The sequence below is a fragment of the Serinus canaria genome, chromosome 1, assembly GCF_022539315.1.
Source record: "Serinus canaria isolate serCan28SL12 chromosome 1, serCan2020, whole genome shotgun sequence".
Taxonomy (NCBI): domain Eukaryota; kingdom Metazoa; phylum Chordata; class Aves; order Passeriformes; family Fringillidae; genus Serinus; species Serinus canaria.
The window spans coordinates 41,534,974-41,556,485 of record NC_066313.1 but is presented as its reverse complement, the minus strand read 5'-3'; the positions used below and the strand labels follow the sequence as shown (position 1 = coordinate 41,556,485).

Sequence of the window (21,512 nt, the reverse complement as noted above, 5' to 3'; positions counted from 1 at the left end):
TGAAAGCAAATATCAAAGGCTTCTTTCAGAGTTTTAGAGGCCTCAGCCTTCTCAGTCTGGCTCAATGAAGAGGAGGACGCTTTACAATGGAGAGAAATGCTAATAGAAAGTTGCTGTAATTTGCTTACAGGAACAAACAAGGAGATGTGAACAGGCCTATCTGCACTTGTCTTTATGGAATTTAGGAAGTGTTTAGGTGACTCAGAGCAGTGTTTCACAGCACAGAAAATGCTTGCCTCAGGGAAGACAAATGCTGCACCGATTTTATTTCCTCCAGGCTGCTCCTGTCTCTTTGGGATCTCTCAGGTCTGAAGTGCAGGGTCCTTGGCAGACTATCCCCAACCTGAGGGAATTTACAATAGCCAGCTCCTTGATAGAATAGAATCAAAAACTATTTAAAGTTGGAAGGGGACCAGTAAGGATCATCACCCTGCAGCTTGCAGCAATATGTAAAACTAAACCCCGTGGCCGAGAGCATTGTCCAGCCTCTCCGTGAACTCTGACAGGCAAGCTGAGTGAAAAATCAGCCCGTACAGATCCAAAGCCCTGAAGGCATGGCCCCAACACGACTGCCAAGCTCTGAATTCCGTCAGAAACTCAACTAAAATTTCCCTCATTTGATTAACTGGGCTTTCTTGGAGATAGTTACCAAGCACCCCCACTGCTGTCGCTCCAGCACTCAGCGGCAGCAAAGGGCTGTCACAGGGGAATTACAGGAGCTCGGAGAGGGTTGTCAGGGTTGTTCTTTGTGCCTCGGAGGCCCAGCGCACCCGGCCGGTCGCTCCGGCAGCGGGGCGGGCCCGGCGCTGTCCAAGGTGCTGAACCGGCAGCGCTTCACCCTCCGAGCCTGCCGGGGCGGCTCTGCCCGGCGGGAGGCGGCCTTGGGAGGGACCCTGGCACCTGGAGAAGGGGGTTGTTCACAAGCTCTGGTTGCCGAAGAGAAATCTCATGCTTTTACGCCAGAACGGTCCTTGGTTGTAACGCAGAGGGATCAAGTGGAAGGCAATTAATAATAGAATCACCTGAGTTGAAAGGGATCCGCAAAGATCACTGAAGACCAACTTCTGTCCCTTCTGACCCCAAGAATCACACCATGTGCCTCAGAGCATTTCACAAGTCCTTCTTGAACTCCGTCAGGCTTAGTGTGTGACAACTTCCCTGGGGAGCCTGTTCCAGTGCCCAGCCACACTCTGGGTGAAGAACCTTTTCCTACCATCCAACCTAAACCTCCCTGACACAACTTCAGGCCATTCCCTCAGGTTCTGTCACTGCTCACCACAGAGAACAGATCAGTGCCTGCCCGTCCTCTTCCCCTCACAAGGAAGCTGCAGGCTGCATGAGGTCATAAAAGTGTTGGTGCTTATGGCTTTGAAGTGGTCTTTTGTGTTTTTGGGGCTCCCCCCCTTATTATTTCAAATTCATTGTGAAGACAGACATGAGTGGTGAAGACTTTGGTTGTGGGGAACTTGTAAGAAGAAAAGTTTTGAAGGGAGAGTGAGACTTTGGTTTTGAAGAGTTAAGAATGCAGGTGAAAAAATAAGCAAGGAAGCCAAACCCAAAGGCGTCAATCGTATGATGGTTAACTCTTCAGAAACTGGAAAAAGTGCCAGGCATTAAACAGGGGAAGCTACCCCCCCCTGCCAGGGGTATCTGACCTTCTGCATTTAGGTGTTGTTGTGATTTAGCCCCAGATGGCAACTCAGCACCCCCCAAGAGTGAGATGGAGGAAGCAAACAGAAGGGAAAAAGCAAGAAAAGTCATGGGCTGAAATAAAGGCAGTTCAATAGGAAAAGAAAAACCCTCACATACAAACAAAACAAAATAAGGAATTAATTCACCACTTCCCATGGGCAAGTAGGTGTTTAGCCATCTTCAGGGAAGGGATCCATCACATTTAATGATTATTTGGGAAGAAAAACACCATCACTCCAAGCATCCTCATTTCCTCCTTCTTCTCCAAGTTTTATGTGCTGATTATGATTCCATATGGTCTGGAATACCTTGTTGGTCCCAACTCTGCCCCCTTCCAACTTCTTGTGCACCCCCAGCCTATTCACTACTGTCTTGGTGCAAGCCCTTCCCAGAAATAACAAAAATACCTCTGTATTATCAACACTTCTTCCAGCACAGATCCAAAACACAGCCCTGTAGTAGCTAATATGAAGAAAATTAATTCTATCTCAGCTAAAATTGGCACAGACGTTGCTTAAAGGTCAGATTTCAAGTGTTACAGGATGATGGTGATGTGATAGCTTTAAACAAGATGAGACATTGTATTCCATATTCAGTGTGTATATATACATCCATAAAACCACAAAATGCAGCCATGTCAGAAAAGTGGCTGCTTCAGCAGCTGAGACAAAACAATGAGGTCATACCCAAAATTTGCGTTTGCCAACTATAAACCAAGATATTTCATTCTCAGATGGTGTTCATCCCCAAAAGATGGTTGTCTTTTGGGGAAAGCATCCTCATTGCTGAAGCAAGAAATGAGAGAATGGGAATTCAGGCCTCTCCCATGCACTGGCACCTCTGAAACCTACATTATTTTGCATGGCACCTCCTTTTCCTCAAATGAGACAAGTAGGTGTTATTTGTCCATGTATAAATGATTTGTGAAGCTGAATTCCTTATGATGGGCAAAGCATTGCTTGTCCTTGCTGGAGCATGGCTATTGGGACTCAGTCACAGGACAGCAGGCAGCTGAGATGCACTGATATTATGTAGGTTTGTTAACAAAAAATCTGCTCTCTCTAAATCACAATATTTTCCCCATTGCAATGTTTGTTACAGACACTTTATTAAGAAGAAAATAAAGATATTGTGACTGCTTTGATCCCAAGAGGAGCAGCGAGTTAAGGTGTCCTGGAATTAACTCCTGGCACTGTGCAAGACAGATGTAGAAGTCCCACTGCTCTGCAGCCCCCAACTGCAATTTGGGTATTTCAGGCTTACCTTTTTCCTAGATAGGTACATGATCTTATGAATATTTTCACCTGTGCTGATATCCCTCTCTGAAGTTTAGGCACTTGATATTAGGGCTATTTTGATTAAATTTTCAGCAGCATCACAGATGACCTAACCCAAATTACATAGGCAGCATTGCCTCCCACAGTGATCTACCCCAAAGGCAGTTCTCTCTCTTTGGGCAAGAGAGTTTCTAATTCTCATCACTCAGATGTCTAGGAGCTGTCATTGCTGTCCCTAAAAAATAATGGGACAGAACTGTGACATAGAAGTTAATCACTATTGTGTATAAGACTCAAAGTCAGTGATTATAGACATCCATAATAAATTGAAGAAGATCACAAAAGATACTGTTTCTAGACAGTGATGTTTAATACTTTATTCTCTATTCTTAACTTGCACCTACAGATGCAAAATGAAGTGCCAGTATCTCTCTTTGATTTGCAGTTCAGACAGCTCCAAAAGGCAGGTTCCCACCAGCTCTCTGAATCTTTTGGATCTCTACTGGAATTAGAAATTAGTTTAGCACTCCAAAAGCGCTGATATGTCACACAAGGGGAAAGTCACTAGTCTTTCAAATAGCCTCAAATAGTCTCTAAGGATCTGAAGGCTTAGTCTACCCATTAATTCAAGGGCACTCACACCAGTGATCAAGGAAGGCTTTCTGACCCACTCTTGTGTTGCCAGATGAAAAATCATCTACACCTGGAGTGCTAACACAATGCTTATTCTCTAAAACCCACTGGCTTATGGAACTGCACAATGCCCATTGTGTAAGAAGGAGAGCTGGAAAGCCACCAGCCCCAGTTCTGCCAGCTTTTACTAGTTCACTGATCATTCAGGTGTGACTTTGTGCTGACCGCCTGGGACCACCAAAGAGACCCCCAGCACAGAAGAACACATGTGTAAAGGGGAGGGAAAATATGTCAATGATTTCAGGGAAATTACTATCATATATGTATGTTTATTCTGGGGCAATCAGTGAATTTGTTTCAGCATAAAACCAGGAGCTTTCCTGTACTGAGCATGCATGGTATTTCAAAGGAAATATTCCCTCATGCCTGCTGACAAATAAAGAATGCCTGATTCTTAATATTACATTGGTGTTAAGGAGTTTATTTTATTTTTACTGATATTTGGTTACAGCTAGATAGTTGATGTTCACATCTCCCCCAGACCTGTCTTTTTATCCAGCAAATGAAGGAAAGTACTGTGGTGGGATTATAACTTCTTACCATGGCTCAAGATTCTCTGTTCTTTGTTGTTGCTGGATTCATTTCTTCCAGTCAGATTTGGAGCCAGTAAATTTGCTGAGTTTCACAGCAGGCAGGCATGACTTACACTAACTGAGGCTGGTCTCAGGCACGGACAAAATAACTCCTGAAAAACCCTGTTCTATTCTGCAAGACAGAAAAAGCTGATTCCCCCTGGAGAGAACCTGGTGGGAGGCTGAGGATGCTTGAGGGGCAGAACAACACCATGCACAGCCAGCAGCTAACTAGAGAAGCCCTGGGTTGTCCATGCAGCCACATGTTCATGTCCCTTTCCCACAGCTCTCAAGACAGGCACAAAGCACTTGGAGGTAGCAGCCTTGACACAGCCAAGCTTAGAGCAGCTTTCCTACCCCTGGTGTCACAGTGGCCTCCTGCAAGCTGGGCCAGGGCACATGATGTGTGTGCCAGTTGGCTTAAATTCAAACCAACCAGCCAATGTGAATGGAAAACTGAGAGAGTGAAGAGGCAAATAGTAGCTAATCATAACAGCTTAGAGGAACATATGAGACCACCCAGAGCTAAGTCAGCCTCAAAAATTCCCCTATCAAAGAGAGACAGCAAACTGCATCCTTGAGTCTTCTGCATCCTGCCCCTTTGGTGTTTCCCCATCCAGCACATCAAGCAGAGGCAGATGCTCAGGGATGAGCAGGCAGGTTTCATAGGCTGATGTGCCTATAAAGCACTTTCTAACTTAGGAGAACAATCCTATCCTGTCTCTGGACCATGACCAAGGACCCCACTTTGGCCCTTAACCTTCCCTCAGGGCTTTACATCGAGGCTATATCTATATCTTATTGATACTTCCTGACTAGTCTCTTTTGAGAATCACAGGCTTTCTTTCTGTGTAGTAGGCACCAGAGATCACAGAATAATAGAATGGCCTGGATTGGAAGGGACCCTAAATTTCATCTGGTTCTAATCACCTGCCATGGGCAGAGACACCTTTGTCTACACCAGGTTGCTCAGAGCAGCATCCAACCTGTCCTTAAACACTTTCAGGGATGGGACATTCACAAATCCTCTGGGCAACCTGTGCCTCACTACCCTCACAGTAAAGAATTTCTTCCTAATATTTAATCTAAACCTTCCTTCTTTTAACTGGAAGCCATTCCCCCTTGTCCTGTCGCTACATGCTGTTGTGAATAGCCTCTCCATCCTGCAGACCCCTTCAGGTACTGAACAGCTGCAATTAGGTCACCCCAAGACTACTCTTTTCCAGGCTGAACAATCCCAATTCTCTCAGCCTTTCTTCGTAGGGGAGGAGCTCCATCCCTTTAATCAGTCATCCTGGTGACTCCTGTGAACTCACTCCAAGAGTTCCGTGTCCTCGCTGTGTCAGGGACTCCAGAGCTCAGTGCAGTGCTCAAGCTGGGGTCTCCTATGTCTGTCCTCATTTCCACTGTCACAGTGCCATGCCCTGTTATCCTTGGGTTAGGTTTTTCACAGTCACCTGCGTGTGTCTTCCTTGGTTACCCTTTCAATTGAGCAATACTGCCTGTAAGCATACAACAGGAGACCTCATGTCTCTTTTTCCCAGCTCCTCTTGTGCTGCTCTGCTTTGCTGAACTGCCAGCTGTTCTGGTGTGTGTTGGCCTTGTACTTCCCCATCCTGTTACCCTCCCTCATTCCAAGCTGTAAGCTCTTTGGGGAATGCACCACGTATAGGTTTGGCAGTCCAGCAGAGTGGAGCCCAGGCCCAGTAACCAGCCCTCTGCCCTTCCTCATAGCTCCTTTGGAGTTTAGCTGCTGTACCCAGCTCTTGCTTGGAGGTTTTAGAGCTAAATCTCTTTTCTAATTATAGTTCTACGTAGAGTAGGACAGTTTCCTTTGCTAGAATAAGTAATGACCTGATTTCTATGTGCAGTGCTCACAGGGGAAAGCACAAAGCCTGTCCTACTATATTCCTATAGGATCTGGGAGGAAGAGTCCTGTCTAATCATTGGCAAGCCTTACAGAAAACCTGCTCTGCTGCAAACTAAGGAAAACAATGAATAATTCATGACCTTATCCATTTCAGGATTGTTTTCTGCAAAACATCTATTTTAATAATTTATGTGATTTTTAGCTGCACCATGCTGCAGATGCAAGAGTACAGAGGGGAACCCTACTGTTTGTCTCAGTGTAGCCTAGAGGATTCATTAGTGCAAAATCTGAGCTCCCATTGGAACAATTTCCAAGGGAGGACTGAAAGGTGGAAATCAGGGTAGTTAACAAGAGTCAAAGTCGAACAATTCTCTGAAAAATCACAGTTCCAGAGGAGTCTTCCAGTGATGCCAAGATGGTCACGATGATGCCAAAATGTTGATGATGTCAAACTTGTTAAGAGCCAGCTGGGGGACAGAAGTAAGTATAATCAGAGTTGTCATATTTTCCAATGTGTATACAGAGTTTCCCTACATCACCAACAGCACTTGCCAAAGACATGAACTTAACAGTTATAGAATTGCTCTCCAGGTACTACTCCAGGCTGTAACTGGTCCCTACCTCGGTCAGATCCATCCAAGTGGTGGAGCTGTGGATTGAGGTTTCCCCTAGAACTTGGGCAGGAATGACAACAACCTGCAAAACTACACTAGGGGACAACCCTGCAATGCTGCTCACTCCTGTGTAAGGGTCCAAAATCTCTGGTCACATTCTGACAAAAAGGGACAGGTCAGAAAACGACATGTTAAAAGCTATTCACAATCCATGAAGGGAGGGATTAAGAAAGAAATTATGATCCCTCGTAATGGAAGCCAATGTATTATGATGCTACCAGGGATTCTTTGGGCCAGTGTAGGCATATCTGGGTTCATTAACCTGAGCACCAGCACTCTGTTCACATACATCCTGTTCCACCTAACAGCACTTATTTCACCTGGGGACATGCTGAAAATGCCCTGCTTGCAGCAAAGTGTTTTAGCCTGCTAAGTCATTACCAGCTGTCTCTGCCCCACAGAGCACACAGTGGGCACAGGTGCTTTTAAAGATTGTACTTTCATTTTAAAAGACAATAAATTAATATCCTTTACCCTCTAAGTGACAGTAAATTTTTCAATCGAGCTTCAGTGCTGCTCCAGGAAACAGTCAGGAGATACAATTGCCCAAGACAAATCATGTACATAAGGTAGACCTTGTTTGCTTCTAAGAACAGTGCATAGAAATACCACCAGCACCAGGATTTGAAAAACTACCTTCCAAAAGAGCCAGTTAGAAGTGCAGCAAAAATATTTCTCCTTCCCTCAAAGAAAAAATAAGCTACAATCCAAAGAGTGTCAGGGAGCTGGAGTAGCACTTGCTCTCCTCCTCCCTGCTGTAATCAACCCCCCAGGCACAGATCCTGAGCTCTCATGGCCCCAGCTCCACAGATGCTGTGGAGAGTGAAGGAATGGAAAGGTTACTGAAGCACCAAGGTTACAAAAGACAGGTCTGTGTCCACCTATGTTGTTCAAGGAGCCCTGGTAACAATTTAAATACACATTAGCTGGGATAAGAAAATGCTGTGCTATGGGAAGTGCTTGAATGTGTAACAGAGAAGAATATAGGCACCATTAAAAAAGGATGAATACAGAATTAAAGAACTCCAGTACTATATAGCCCTTTCCCCTCCCGGCTTTAAACAGATCAAGGTTAATATTTCTGCATTTTTACACATTGAGTCTCCCAATATTATACTTTCATCAGTTATATTTTCATCTGCTGACCCAAAGCAATACATATTCTAAGCAATGCATAGCTTCAGCAGGCTGTCTTGAATTTTATACAATAAAGTAGCAGCTTAGATTTACAACATGGCTGTGCCTTTTTAAACAACACCTGGGCTACATGGAATTTCCAGTGTGAATTATTTGCTTGAGAAAAATTGCCTGTTAAGAAAGAAGGTGACCATTTATTTGACAGCCTGGGCAGGAAGCACTTGCTGCCTGAGATGACTATGGCCAGGCATGAGCCTGAGAGAGAGATGGTTGGTGCAATGCAACAACCATGAAGCTGTGGAAGGTTTTTGGAAAGATCCAACCTAAACCTTCTCTGTACTTAATTAAACCAAATTCTGCACCCTGCACTGAGTATAAATATTGATTCTTCTTTATTGAAAAAACTATTTAATACTTCACACACCTGCCCCCCCCACCATTTCTTTAATTTTCTCCTCCCTAGGAAAAGCAGCATCCAGTTGCTCACAGGTCAGTTTGGATCTGTACTAGTGATAGCATAAATTCTAACTTTTTTAAAAAATGCTTAGGTTTGTATCATGGTAAGAGGTCATTCTTGGGGAGGAAGGAAGGCAGTGCCCGACAGACATCCTCCCTCAGCAGTGCCCAGCCAGTTTTGGGCACCCACCAGGGATATTCTCTGCCCCAGGTTTGACATTGATTTTGGGGACAAACACACAGGACAAAGCTGAAGCACAAGCGGGCAGGATGATAAGATTTGAAGGCACCAGCATGCGAGGGCTCCACAGGAGAAGGAATTTCACACTTTCACTTCATTAAATCTATCTTCCTGCAAGACAGGAAAAATAATCACCCAAACTAGTTGGATTATACTGATACAATCTGACACAGAGCCAGACGACATTTTCTGGTTTTATTTGAAGTTGATGCCTTGGGACAAGGCACAGCTGAGAGGATCAGAGCAGCAAGAAGGTAGCAGGAACCTTCCCTCCCTCCCCCACAACGTCATGAACTCCACTGCAGAGTATTAAAAATAAACCTGTGTAACCTAATAAATTGCAGAAGATATTTAAGTCAGAGTCAGGCAAGGAAAGAAAGAGAGAGCCTAAAATTTGAAACAATGAAAACTGTTGCTAGAAACCTATTTTAGAAGCTTCAAGAGTCACACAAAAAAGTCCTTGAGACCTAATGGCTATAAATAACCACTTTCCAAAATCAATGGTATTAAGTTGAACATGCATAGTTTTTATTCCTTGTATTCTCATGCAAAATATGCAAATGTTAATATTTCAAGTTCCATATTTCCAGATTCATTGGAGAAGACTAATTATTGCAACACCCATAAAATTCTGCTGATTAACTCCATGAGTGCAAGTTTCCAGCCATGTAGAAAAGTCCTGACCCCCAGCTTACATTTTAGCAAAGAAATGAAACAGCTTAAACCCAAGGAGTTTCCTAGGAAGTTGAAGTACCTCCATATATTTATTTATTTGTTTGTTAAATAAATTGATGGCCCAAGCAGTAACTAAAATGGTATAAAGCACCTTATCTGAAGAAGTTGTGATCAGACTTCATCCTCGGGAACACCACACAGCTGTTACAACCCATTTTACCTGACCCATTAAGTAAAACACTTTTCCTCTGTATTGCTGCTTAGCTCAAAAATAAAACCCACAGTGCTTCAGTTTAGAATGATGTATAATTTATTCATATATTCACAAGTAGTTGGACACTACTCAATTTAATCTCCATATGCAAGTGATTTACACAAACATATAATACTAAAATTGATTGCTTAGAAGGTAAAAAATACCATGGGTATGAAATGCCATGGTAGATGTTGTTCAGTATACTACACAATCTTAGTGTCAAACACTTTTATTCATTTATGGTTTTAGAAAAAAGGCAGTTTGCCATTTTGATTTTTTTTTTTAATAAGTAGTCTGGGAAACACAAGCAGTTTTGTTTTAAACCTTCTAACCAATTATTTCTCCCAGCTCTTAGGAACTGAATTAACAACAAAAGCAACATTTTCAGTAGTTCAAAGAAAAGATACATAATTTTGCTTCCCTGAATTCACCAAGCACCACGTGACCAAATCATGTTGCCTTCCAACGTGTGACACAAAGCATTAACCTCTGCATACCCAAAGGAATGTTCAGAAATCTAGACCATGCTTCAGCATGGTGGTGTTGGTGACAACAGCCTGATTTTATAATTTTTGGCCCCTGCCGGTATCTGTTAGTTGTGAATGTGTTCACAGCTCACTGTGTTAGCATCACCAGACCATTTGGTATTCATGCCTTTGATCATAATTCTGCATAAACTCTTCTCACTGAAAGTTGTATCTCATAAGCCTCATTAATTTTGCATTAAGCATATAATGGTTGCATGGGAAAACTGGACTAAAATGTGTTTGTCTGAATTAGATTAAATCACATTATCTTCTAGATGAGGTCCAAACATATATTTTGCTTGAAATGCCAGTAGTTATCTTAAAACATACCGAGAAGTTAAAAAGCTTTCACAATACAAGATCCAGCTACTTATTCCACATATACAAAAACACTGCTAGAGAAATACAATTCAATTGTCAATGCTGAATTATGAGGAAAGTCTAAAAAAATAGAAAAACTCTGATATCTGGACATCAATTCAGAAGGTAACACTGCATAATGAGGCAATATGAGCACCCATTTAAAATGAAAAATCCCCGGCAAGAGAAGCATAAGGGGATCATGTGACAAAAACAGATGAACACTGCGCCAAAAACATGCACACGATTGCCATGGTCATTCAGTATGCTAGTGATGGTCTAACAGTGATCTAAACCAAGAGTGAGACAGTGCTTCCAAATTAAATCAACCGAGCAACTACATATTGATTAAACTTTCTGATGCAGCAAAATGAGGACACAGAGCCATCTCTGGGTTCTGGAGCTGTCTCAAGATTCGCTTGTAAAATTTCTCTCTGACGCGATTGAATTCCATTATGTCCAGTGGATCCTCATCAATCCAGAATTTGTGGAATTCATGCATTAAGTAGCCTACAAAACAATACAAAGGAAGAAGAGATAAATACTGCATGAAAAGATGACACATACAATTAGAAAGTAGCCTGGAATTGTTAATTATGACCTGCACAGAGAATCCTGGTCGCTGAGATCTGACACCTCATGACACTGGGCAGGAACAAGACTAAACCTATTCTGGACAAGTCCAAAATTGGATGAATATTACACACACTGGCAGAATTTCTCACAATAAACACAGTAAATCACTAGTCATCTTCATATATGCATTCACAAACTGAAACATAAAAGCAGGGAGTATGAAAACAGGGAAAGATGCTGCAGGTGCTCATTATCAGTTCCTTGCCTACACATTGAAAAATATTAGAAGTGTTACTCCCACTGTGCAAAGATGAACAGCAGGCCTCTGCTGTAGTAGGGATGCTCAAATACAGGGGAAAGAGCTGTCAAAACATTATTTTGGTGGTGGAGCTGCAACTCTGCTGAAGGGTGGGGAGTAACACTGGACTGTAGATACAAGTATCATATGACAGTTGGATTTAAGGGGAAACAATATTCAGATATTCCTTAAAGCAGATTTGCTTTTTTCTTATTATTTAAAAAACAGGAAGGTCACTTGGTAAAGTGCTTAGAGCATTTTTTGTTTGTGTTTCCTAATTTGTTTTACACCTTGGCTGGGTAGTGGCCTCCATCACAGCTGAAGAGCAGAATCCAAGCATCCTAGACAGGAGAGCACAGTCTCCATGCTGTGTCAGAAGACTTTATTTCTTTTTTTTCAACTATGGGCAGTAGTATGTTAGCAGAGCACTGATTATGCATTTCCACCCCTTGCCCCACACTCCCACCCAGCACTTACAGAAGGTCTGCTGAAAGTGGGTGAGCGTGGGTGCTTCTGGAGCAACATTGTAGAAATGGGTCTTCAGAGCCCCACTCACCAGCAGGTTGTAAGCAAGGTCTGTTATGTTAATGCCCACGATGGCAAAAGAGTAGCTGTAAGGAAAAGCAGCAACTTTTGTTGAGAGTTCACCTTCTTTCATCACGTTTTAAGGAACACCGATGACTCTGACGTTGCAGATTTCGTGTTACTGAGATGCACGAATTCTCTCCTTTGTGAGTTTCCAAGGTGTGTGGGGGGTGGAAAACATTTATTCTGCGTGCTTTGTACAGCATTTCCCTTGGAAAATACATGGTTACAGTAAAAGCAGGAGTTTCATCACTGTGCCAGCCTTTTCAGTGGGACAGTACTGATTAATTCCTACAAAATAGGAACAGGCACAGACGTCCCCGTGCTCCTGCACTAGCCTCTGAAACAGGGCAAGGACTCCACACGGTGGCCAGGGCTGCAGGGTGACCCATCATTTGTTATTTTTAACTGCTGGAGTTCCCAGTGGAACTCATTACCCATAGTTAGGAACATCATGCTTCAACAACCTGTCCTATAAAGACATTCATATGGCTAAAATGCTGGTGAAAAGGATCCAGCCGAGTCACCGCTAATTTCTCCCTAAAAGAGAGCTAGAGACAAGGCCAGAAAACAGGCAAAATCCTAAATCAAAGCGTGCTGGAAACAGACACAAGAAAATCATTAGGACTCATTAAGCAAACTCTGTCCTGCTAGGAGATATTAACAAGTGAAGTATATTTAAGCACAACAAAACTCAGAAACTGGAAGTGATCTTGTAAGACTGGTGCATAAAGAACTTGACATTTCTAGCAGGGACTATTTCCCAAGAAAGCACATAAAGACTCACACAGACATTTAGTCATAAAATCAAACATGTTTGGATATTCAGTGATTGAATTTTTTTCTCAGCTGTCTTCTCTAGACTGTCTTGGGTATTTTTTCAGCTACCTCTATCAAGCAAACAAAAATATTTTCTTTTCCTTTAAACTATTTTTTGCATTTCAGGAGGGAAAAAACCAAACTGAAGTTCAGAAGTTAACTTCAGCAGGAAGTTACCTTGCCTAATGGCGAGTTACACAGAAAAATTAAATCTGGGCAGTAAAATCTTGTAGTACAGATTTTTAGATACATTCAGAAGGAACATCCTGTTCCATTTCCATGAATAAGGCAGTTACACCAAACCCACTGTTAAAGAAGAAAAAACCCTCAGTACTATTTTTTTGCTGTTATATTTTCCTAAAAGCAGTTCTGAACCTGGCTTTGACAGCAAGAAATGAAACTTGATCATGTCATGTGCTAAGAAGAATTAAACAGATATTAATCACCACACCATATATAGCACACAGCAAAAGCTTCTCCTTGCTACAAAATTTTTGGGTTGCTTTTTTCTGAATGTAACTTGAATTGTTTCTCCTGTAATCTTCGATCAAAATCACAGTGTGGCAGATGTATATATGCTCACAGAAATTTCTTTTAAAAAACAAGTAGGAAACACCTTTTCTCCCACAAATATACAGCATCATTGTTACCTGCTGTGTTTGTAGCAAATAAAAAAAGCTCTTTAAACTTACCCAATTGCCTTATCAAACTTTTTCTTCTCCCATTCAGCTTTGCTAAGTTGGCTGAGGAAGAAAAAGTAGTTAAAATCCAGATATTGACAAACATTACTAACTGATAAATATTTTCTTTCAGCTTCTCTGATGTTATAACATTGACTGAACATGATATTTTATCTTCTTTTACATGGCTAATCCCATTTAATACTGCTTCTGGCTGAATGGATTGATATAAACAGAGTTGAAATGAGTAACTGGTTTTGAGCATTGCCAACAAACTGGTTTCACCATTACAAAATGCACCTAGGTCAATGCTCTCAGCAAAACCTCCTTGTTTTCTAAATTGACCACAAAGGTGAACCACTTCAGTGAAGTTTGAGCTGTACAAGAAATTGAAATTACATTTAACTAATCAAAGGTGGTTTTAGCCTTTTTGCGTTTTCAAAGATATTTGTGATACTCATCACTGATGATGAGGCACAATTCACCTGAGGCAGCAAACATGAAAATACTCCTCTGACAGCAAGTTTTTATGACAAGCCAAATTAGAAATCACTCAAAAGCCAAAGATAAGGAACAGTGTTTCCTATTATTTGGCACAATAAGGCAGTGCTTTTCAAGGACACAGAAGACGCCTCCCTTAAAATAAAATTAGTCAGGGAACAGATTGATTTTAAACTAAATTTCAGCTCTTCAACGATTTAAAAGATCTGTGATCCAACCAGTCAGCCAACATCCCACTAACCAGGTTTGAGTCTACTGAAATGAGCAAGTTTAGCAGAAATCATTGCCTGCATTTAAAACCAGCTAAAGGCAGGCACAGAACTGACCCTAACCAGGGACCTGCAGCCTTGACATGGCTGTGGGAGCTTTGCCCTAGTAAGGCAAATCAGAGTTTGCAAGCTTTAGGTCCCAAATTATAGACAGGCATGTGTGAAAGCATTGTTCTTGGACTATTCTTGAACTTCAGTAAGTATATATTACACTAAAAACAATTCCCTGAACTTCATGTAAATTTAGTCTATAAAAATTGTTGTCAATAACTACTTAAGATGCTAATAGATTCATACCCATTGTGACCAGAGGGTTACTAGCTGGCATGCATGAGGGCAAAACCTTCAGCTCCTAAATAGCTTTGCATACAGGAATACACTCATTTGCTCATCCTCTAAAATCTGAACCATCTTTGTAGGCTGTGGAATAATGCCAGTTAGAAATCCCCAGGTAAATACTGAATAATAAAGGTGGCACACATAGGATGTGGGCAAGTGAAAAAGTTCAACTGAGATAGAAAATCCATTGGTCCCATCAGAAAACAGCACAGCTGCTAAGCAACCACACCAGGAAGATCACCATGGGCACCACCTGCAGCATCCATCTTCTACTGACTGCTCTGTCAAGGCACAGAAATTGTACACGCTCACACTGCACTCCAAGACTGCCCTTGGTAATCAAACATGCAAATGAAGCACACTAATATGTTCCAAGGGCTTTTTGTCACAGAATTACCATTAGGAACTCAACAAAAAAACCCCAAGAACCCTGAGGAGATCAAAAGGTTCAGGATTTAGGTGTGAACCAGCTTTATGGATATCTAACACTACTGGCAGAAGAAAAATGTCTTTTAAGGCAACTGATTTCTATGTAACTGGCTGAGAGGCCTCCACTCCCCAGTAATTACAGAGTCTCTGATTGACAAATTGCCTACAGCACAGTTTGTGACACCTGAAGGTACCTGATGTCTCAGCAGTCAGGACAATGGAGTAACCACATTGGAACCATCATTAGCCAAGGTAGACAGAGTATGTGACTACAAATAAAGAGGCTTTTCAGCTCTGCTAACAAATTGGCCCAGACTATTTATGATTATCAAGTCAGTCACTTGAACAATATCAAGCAAGGTGGATTTCATTTTGGATATATAAGCATGTTCATATGCACCCAGTGTTCCACCTCCCAGTTTGGGTCTAAAGGAAAGAATATGGATCTCCCAGTGTTGCAACAAAAACTTTATGTTTATAACACACCAAATTGTAGTTCAATCGTTATTTACATGTAGTGTCTCAGAAAACTTAGAAAAAAGAAAAAAAAAATACCTTAGTTCCTTCTTAGTGACTTCCCTTTATTATGAAAAAACAGAAATTAAAATAAAGGTAAATAAAAACACAAAAATAATTTGAAATCAGAAGTGAAAACAATTAACATTAAATTTAACTATTTCCAAGATTCACAATACAAGTTTGCCTCTTGCACCTGATCAGCTTTCAGGATCAGTACTTTACAATAGACAGCATGTGGCAATACTCAAGGATATGCCCAACCAAGAGAAAAAACCCAGCCCCCTTTCTCAAAGAGAGCCAGCAGAGTGCTCTCCCAAGTTATTGTTTCTGGTCTCAAGCCTTACCTGTATTTAGGGTGAAGAGAATCAGTGAGAACTTGCTGAGCTATCTCAGTGTCCCATTCAGCAAAATACCTGCAGACACATAGGTTTAGGTGAATTGTTAAAAAAAAAAAACAAAACCGAAAAAAGCATCTGAAGTCATATTAAGCTGTCTGTACACACCTTTCTAAAGGCAGGTGCACGTGTTACACAGTATGAGTAGCATCTGACCTGTTAAACTCATTAAACTGCCACTCAGACCCCCAAACTGAAAGGTTAAAGCAGCCTCCAACTCCAAGAGCACTCCTATATGAGTTTAGTGAATGTGCATTGCCAGAGTCTCCTCTCTACCCACCCTAGAGAAAATCAGCTGTTTATGACTGGAGCATGCCGGGTGCTGAACTCAAGAGAAAGCAGTTCAGGCTTCTTCATCTGGCAGATTCATTAAGCAAGATAAGAGTCATCACAGAAGACTAAAAAATTAAATACATGGTAGGGATTAATTTCAAATGGAAGTTCAAAGCCAGAGTCAAGCGTCCAGATCCTCAACTGAGATTTACTAGGGAACAACATATGGACAGAGGATGATTTATGTCCTGCAATCTGTAAAAGGAGAAAATACTTATTTTTCGCCTCGTGAGGAGAAGTTATTTTACCAAATGTTTCCAAGTTATGTAACTGCATGCAGCAAATACAAGGGCTGGAGAAAATGACAGGCATTAGTCAATTCCCAAATTACAAAGCACAGCTACGGCATTAACACCTGGTGTGCATGAGTTGGAAGGAAAAAGTGATGTAAACTAACTACTTAATTTTGAGCATCAAAAAACTGAAGACAGAAATTGAAGTAGTAGTCAAACTATCTAAATCTGCCATCAGTGACTGCATATCAAGTATTTTGCTTAAGAATTCAGCATGAAATTCCCAAAGACAGCAGCTGAGCAGTGACATAACCCTCCCACCTACATACTTCCAGGGCATTTTGTTTAAGGAGATCTAGATACTGGTGAAAATATACTTTACAATTTTTTTTCTGGTAGGAAGAGAGTGCTAACTCACTGTGTCACAGAGAAACTAAAAAAAGGGTTTAGCAAGTAGGTATTACAAGGTTGAATAAGGAATACTGAAAGAAAGGAGACCCCTTCGAGAAAGAAACACTCCAAAAATTAGGCTAGCAAATAAATTCTTTCATTTGCTTAGTATGAAGTCCCTGGTACTTTTATAAATTATTCCCACAGATTTGCTAAAATCTGCAAGTAATGATACTTTTCATGACTTCAGACACACGTAAACCCATCTGCAGAGGGACATACTTACACCAAGTTATATAAACCCAGGAGACCCATTCCTCTAAAGTCTGTTTTAGGATCGTCACCTTGGAAACCAATTTCACACCACTGCTTCGAAATCCGAGCTTTCAGCGGTGAATTCGGCTTCAAGCATTTCCACAACTAGGAAGATTACAGGTAAAGCATAATTAAGTTTAATTCAGTTTCCACACAGTAGAGCTTTTTTTTTTTCCCCCCTCTTTTTAAACCAAGCTAAGTTCTGAACACTGAACAGCATCCCAGCATTTCTATCCCTGCTTTGCTCATGCTTTGTGCATCCAGGTGGTGTCTGCCTCCATAAGCACAGAGACAGGAACGGGCTGGAATTTGGTTGTAAATCACTGGCAGAGCAGCAGAGCAGCTTTGAGTCCCTGAGGCTCTGCAGCAATCTTTTCTCTGGCATCTTTTGCTAGTCTCTGGAAGGGTTATAAATCAAGAGGCTTGGCTACCAGAGTGTTGAAAAGCAAATTGGAGCACATTAAAAAAAAAAAAAATATCAATACAAGGATAGCATGTGCACTATCATATTTAACTAAGGGAAGAATCATTCATTGATCTCACATAAAGAAATGTCCGAAGTGATTTAACAAGCCAGATCATCAGCTGGAATAAATCCATTTAACTGCACTGGTCCAGCAACTTTAGTGCCTAAATATCATGTTGCTATGCACCTAAAAGCAGCCTCAATTGACATATGACAAATGCATACCTTTATGCACACCTCATGTGCCATATCACAAACTCATCCTTTTTGAAATGTATTAAGAAATCAGAATTTAGAATTAGGAAAGTGTATTAATCACCAGTCATGAGTTGGTGAGTACATCCTCAAGAAAATCACTAGGACAAATACTACACAAAGAAAAGAGCTACATGCACATTTCCCAAATTAAAACAGAAATTGTTTTAATTTTAGCAACTGCATTTAAAATTAAGTGCTCTGGGAAGGTTAAAATCTTAATGATTTCACTTTGTAATGACTGCATAAAGCATCATTGTTTAAACCAATGTTCAGCCATCAACAGTAAATACAGTATTAATAATTAGTACAATCACATTAAGTTAATCTTTCTCTCATTCATAAAGTACTCTCCTGGTAAACATGAATAAATTATAGCCATTAGGAACCTGAATTACCCATTGCAGAGATCACTTAGCAGAGTATCTAGAAGGAATGAAAACCAACCAGACTAATCTTACACAGTGAGGATTATAAAATTAATAAAACCTTTGGACATACTTCCATCTGACATTTGCAAAAGTAGAACATCTGCTGTAAACAAGTGCTAATACTTAGGTGAAACTGATACTTTTTTGTATCATTTTGTCTTTGCATAATGTTGCATAAACTGCACTGTTTAATCTCTCCTCAGACAAATGCCAGTTTCCATTCTGCTTTTATGGTCATGTAATTATGTTTTTAAAGCACTTACATGACTACACATCACTGCTGACATGATTCTCAGGCTGGATGGCAGGGAGAGACTACAGCCAGCTCCTTGGCCCTTCTCACCTATGATCCCAGACCCTACTTGCTCTCTGGGCAATGTAGATGCTTGTATTTAGGGAATTTAGGAATGCTTTCCTGGAGCCAAAGGCCCTCTTTAATCTGCAGTGAGGTGCCTGGTATTTTCCGTGACCAACACTGTAGGCTGCCACCTGGATCTCTCACCTGCAAGACACAGGCTTCCTCAATGGGTAAATCTGTCTGTCTCTTTAGTTAAAACTCACTCTAGTCCCATAGATTTGTGCACTTGGATGCACAGGGGCAGGACTTGAACAGAAGTCCATCTGCCCAAGTCTACCTGATGGTTAGAACACTCCTTCAGGGCAGCTCTGGATTCGGACCATTCCTAGATGAGACTCCCACCTCCCATGAGCAGCAAACCTTAAAGGCAGCTTTCCAGACTCCAACAGGAATCCTGACCATCTGAGGCATTTTTAGAAGTAGTGCTGACAGTGCTTCTATAATATGCCTGCTGGGATTTTTGGAAGACCAAGCAATTATGGTAAAATTTCCAGAAGCTCTCACTGTAACTTGTGCAAAGCCTTGCACTGCAAGCTACAGCATGGAAGACATCTTCATCATGGTGGGGTATTGTTAAAGTCTTCAGTATTTTTGTCTTAAATTGAAAAAGAAACCCCCCCCCCACAACCAAACAGGTAGTATGTTTTATAAGAACTCTGAAAATTCTCTAAGAAGGCATTTCGCTTATAGCCAATAAGCTCAATATCAGTTATTCTGTTTCTTGGCATTTCTCTGAAGCATCTTGCAATAGCTGTGGTTAAACCAGGATCAGGACCAGGGCTTACTATTAGGCTGTTTTCCAGAACCTTTATTTTTTCATCAATGTCTTTCTAGTATAATGACTCTCTAGCTCTTCCTCTGCTTATGGCTCCAAGATAGAAAAATTGCTTTTATTATCTGCTCCAGTGCAAGGCTTTGCTGAAAGCATGAAGAAAGTAAAACCCAATTGTTATGGTTTTCCTGACTCTGCATGTATTATCTAAAGAATAGTTGCATTTTGGTTTTGTGTGAAAATACATTTGGTAACTATAAATGTGTAAGTCGTCAACTCCCACTCTTCCATTCCACACAATAAAAAATAGATGTTTGCCATTGGTATACACAAACATTGCCCTGCAAAAAGACATGGAATTGAAGAAATAAATTTGTAATTTGGTTAATAGAGAAAAACACCTTTCTTGTGCTGGAGAAAGGTGTAGTGAAGTAGGACGTAAAGCTACTTTTCCAGACTCACTGCAGATAACAGCTCTGTGCTCCAAGACCTGTGTTATCCAGTGCCTAGATATAGTCCAGCCAAGGGAAATGCATTTATCAGCCAGGGAGTGAGCTGCTTGCTTGGCAGGTGTTTCACCCAGCCCAGATTATAATGCTGTGTATCTTATCTTAAAGCAGGTACACGATGGAGGAAGGTGACACCAGCTCTCGATGTTCCAAAGAGGTTTATGAAGCAGGCTTGGGGGCTGACATGACTAAAGGGTGCCCTCTGAGCCCCTCCTCAGTGCCTACCTTCAGCAGCATTTCCTCGTGCTGCGGATTCTCCGCGTCGTACGGCTCTCGGCGCAGCTTCTCCACCTCTGCAATGAGGTTTCTGTAGCCCACAATCTGCAGCAGGCAGGCCTGAAGAGACACTCCCAACCTGAGGGTGGGGAGAGCAACATATTCCACCTCAATCAGGTAGAGCCATGAAACAGCTAATACAAACAACATCCATGAATTGATGGTCTAACACTTCAGCTGCAGCAGGAGAGTTTCCAAGAGATCAATATTACATTAAACAGGGCATTGTGAAGGGCACAGTCTCATTTAGTGCCTTCCTTAGATGATAATATTTGGGATATTTTAAAACCATGAACAGTGATTTTTCACATTGAAATCACATTATAACTCTACACAGCAGCATTCAATGCCTACAACAAGCACATTAGAGAATTTTCTCTTCATTCCAATGACAGCTTTTCAAACAACTCCCTGGGATCAGAGATGTGAACTTGAAAAAGACTGAGAGGGGACAGAAAACTCAGGAAAAAGCAAAAAATAATTGTTTTGCTTCTGTGTCACTAAAGCTAACATAAAGAAGCCAAAACCTTGAAGTAATATAGTTTCAAAGATCTGCCTCCAGGCAGATTTGGTTTTTGTCTAATGTTAAGAATCATCAAATTGGTTCTCTTTTCATTATAATGCAGATTTTTGTGTTTCCTTTTTACATTTTGATGCATCATCAAAAAAACCAAACCCAACACCCATGAAATAACTACCTTCAAAAACCCTAAACCAAACTTTAAAAAAACCCACCAGAAAACTCTGCACCAAACAACAGCTTTACATTAAGATTTTACAATACAAAATGTACGTCATGCATTATGCAGCTGCCATGCTCATAGAAATATTTGCTTATATATGGGAATAAGCCCTTTAATATTTAATAGTGTGTAAAATTATTGGAACACCTGGTATGAATTTGGAGGGCAAGCTGTGTGCATCCTTATTCCTCTGTGGAACACAGGCTGCACTGATATTAAGCTGCACAGGTTCCTTGCCTGTTGTGCTTGGCCCACTGAAACGTTTTGTTTATTCTGTGATACTCTTAAATTTTCTGAACATAAGGATTTTCACTGCTTATCTTTTGAGGCAGGTCCTACTTGTCTAAATTGATCTCCCTCTATGGCAAGGTGACCTGCCTAGGATGAGGGAAAGGATGTGGATGTTTTGTACCTGAACTTCACTAAGGCCTTTGACACTGTTTTCCTCAGCATTCTGCTGGAGCTGGCTGTTTGTGGTTTGGGTGGGTGCACTGTTCACTGGATAAAAAATTGCCTGAGGGTGGCAGGGAATGGAGTTACATCCAGCTGGGGGCTGGTCACTAGTGGCATTCCCCAGGGATCGGTCTGGGA

At 41.4% G+C, this 21,512-nt stretch overlaps 1 protein-coding gene across 1 annotated transcript in view; it reads right to left on the bottom strand.

The window, feature by feature from the left end:
- Positions 1–8,919: 8,919 nt before the first annotated feature.
- Positions 8,920–21,512, bottom strand: part of ELMOD1 (ELMO domain containing 1) — a 43,538-nt gene continuing 30,945 nt past the window's right edge. Inside the window, exons 6-12 of the mRNA XM_050974100.1 lie at positions 20,128–20,257; positions 17,083–17,216; positions 15,790–15,858; positions 15,482–15,505; positions 13,401–13,451; positions 11,782–11,915; positions 8,920–10,940 (exon numbers count right to left, since the gene is read on the bottom strand). Of these exons, the coding sequence (XP_050830057.1) occupies positions 10,768–10,940; positions 11,782–11,915; positions 13,401–13,451; positions 15,482–15,505; positions 15,790–15,858; positions 17,083–17,216; positions 20,128–20,257 (715 nt within the window). The 3' untranslated portion in view covers positions 8,920–10,767. The remainder of the gene's footprint in view (positions 10,941–11,781; positions 11,916–13,400; positions 13,452–15,481; positions 15,506–15,789; positions 15,859–17,082; positions 17,217–20,127; positions 20,258–21,512) is intronic.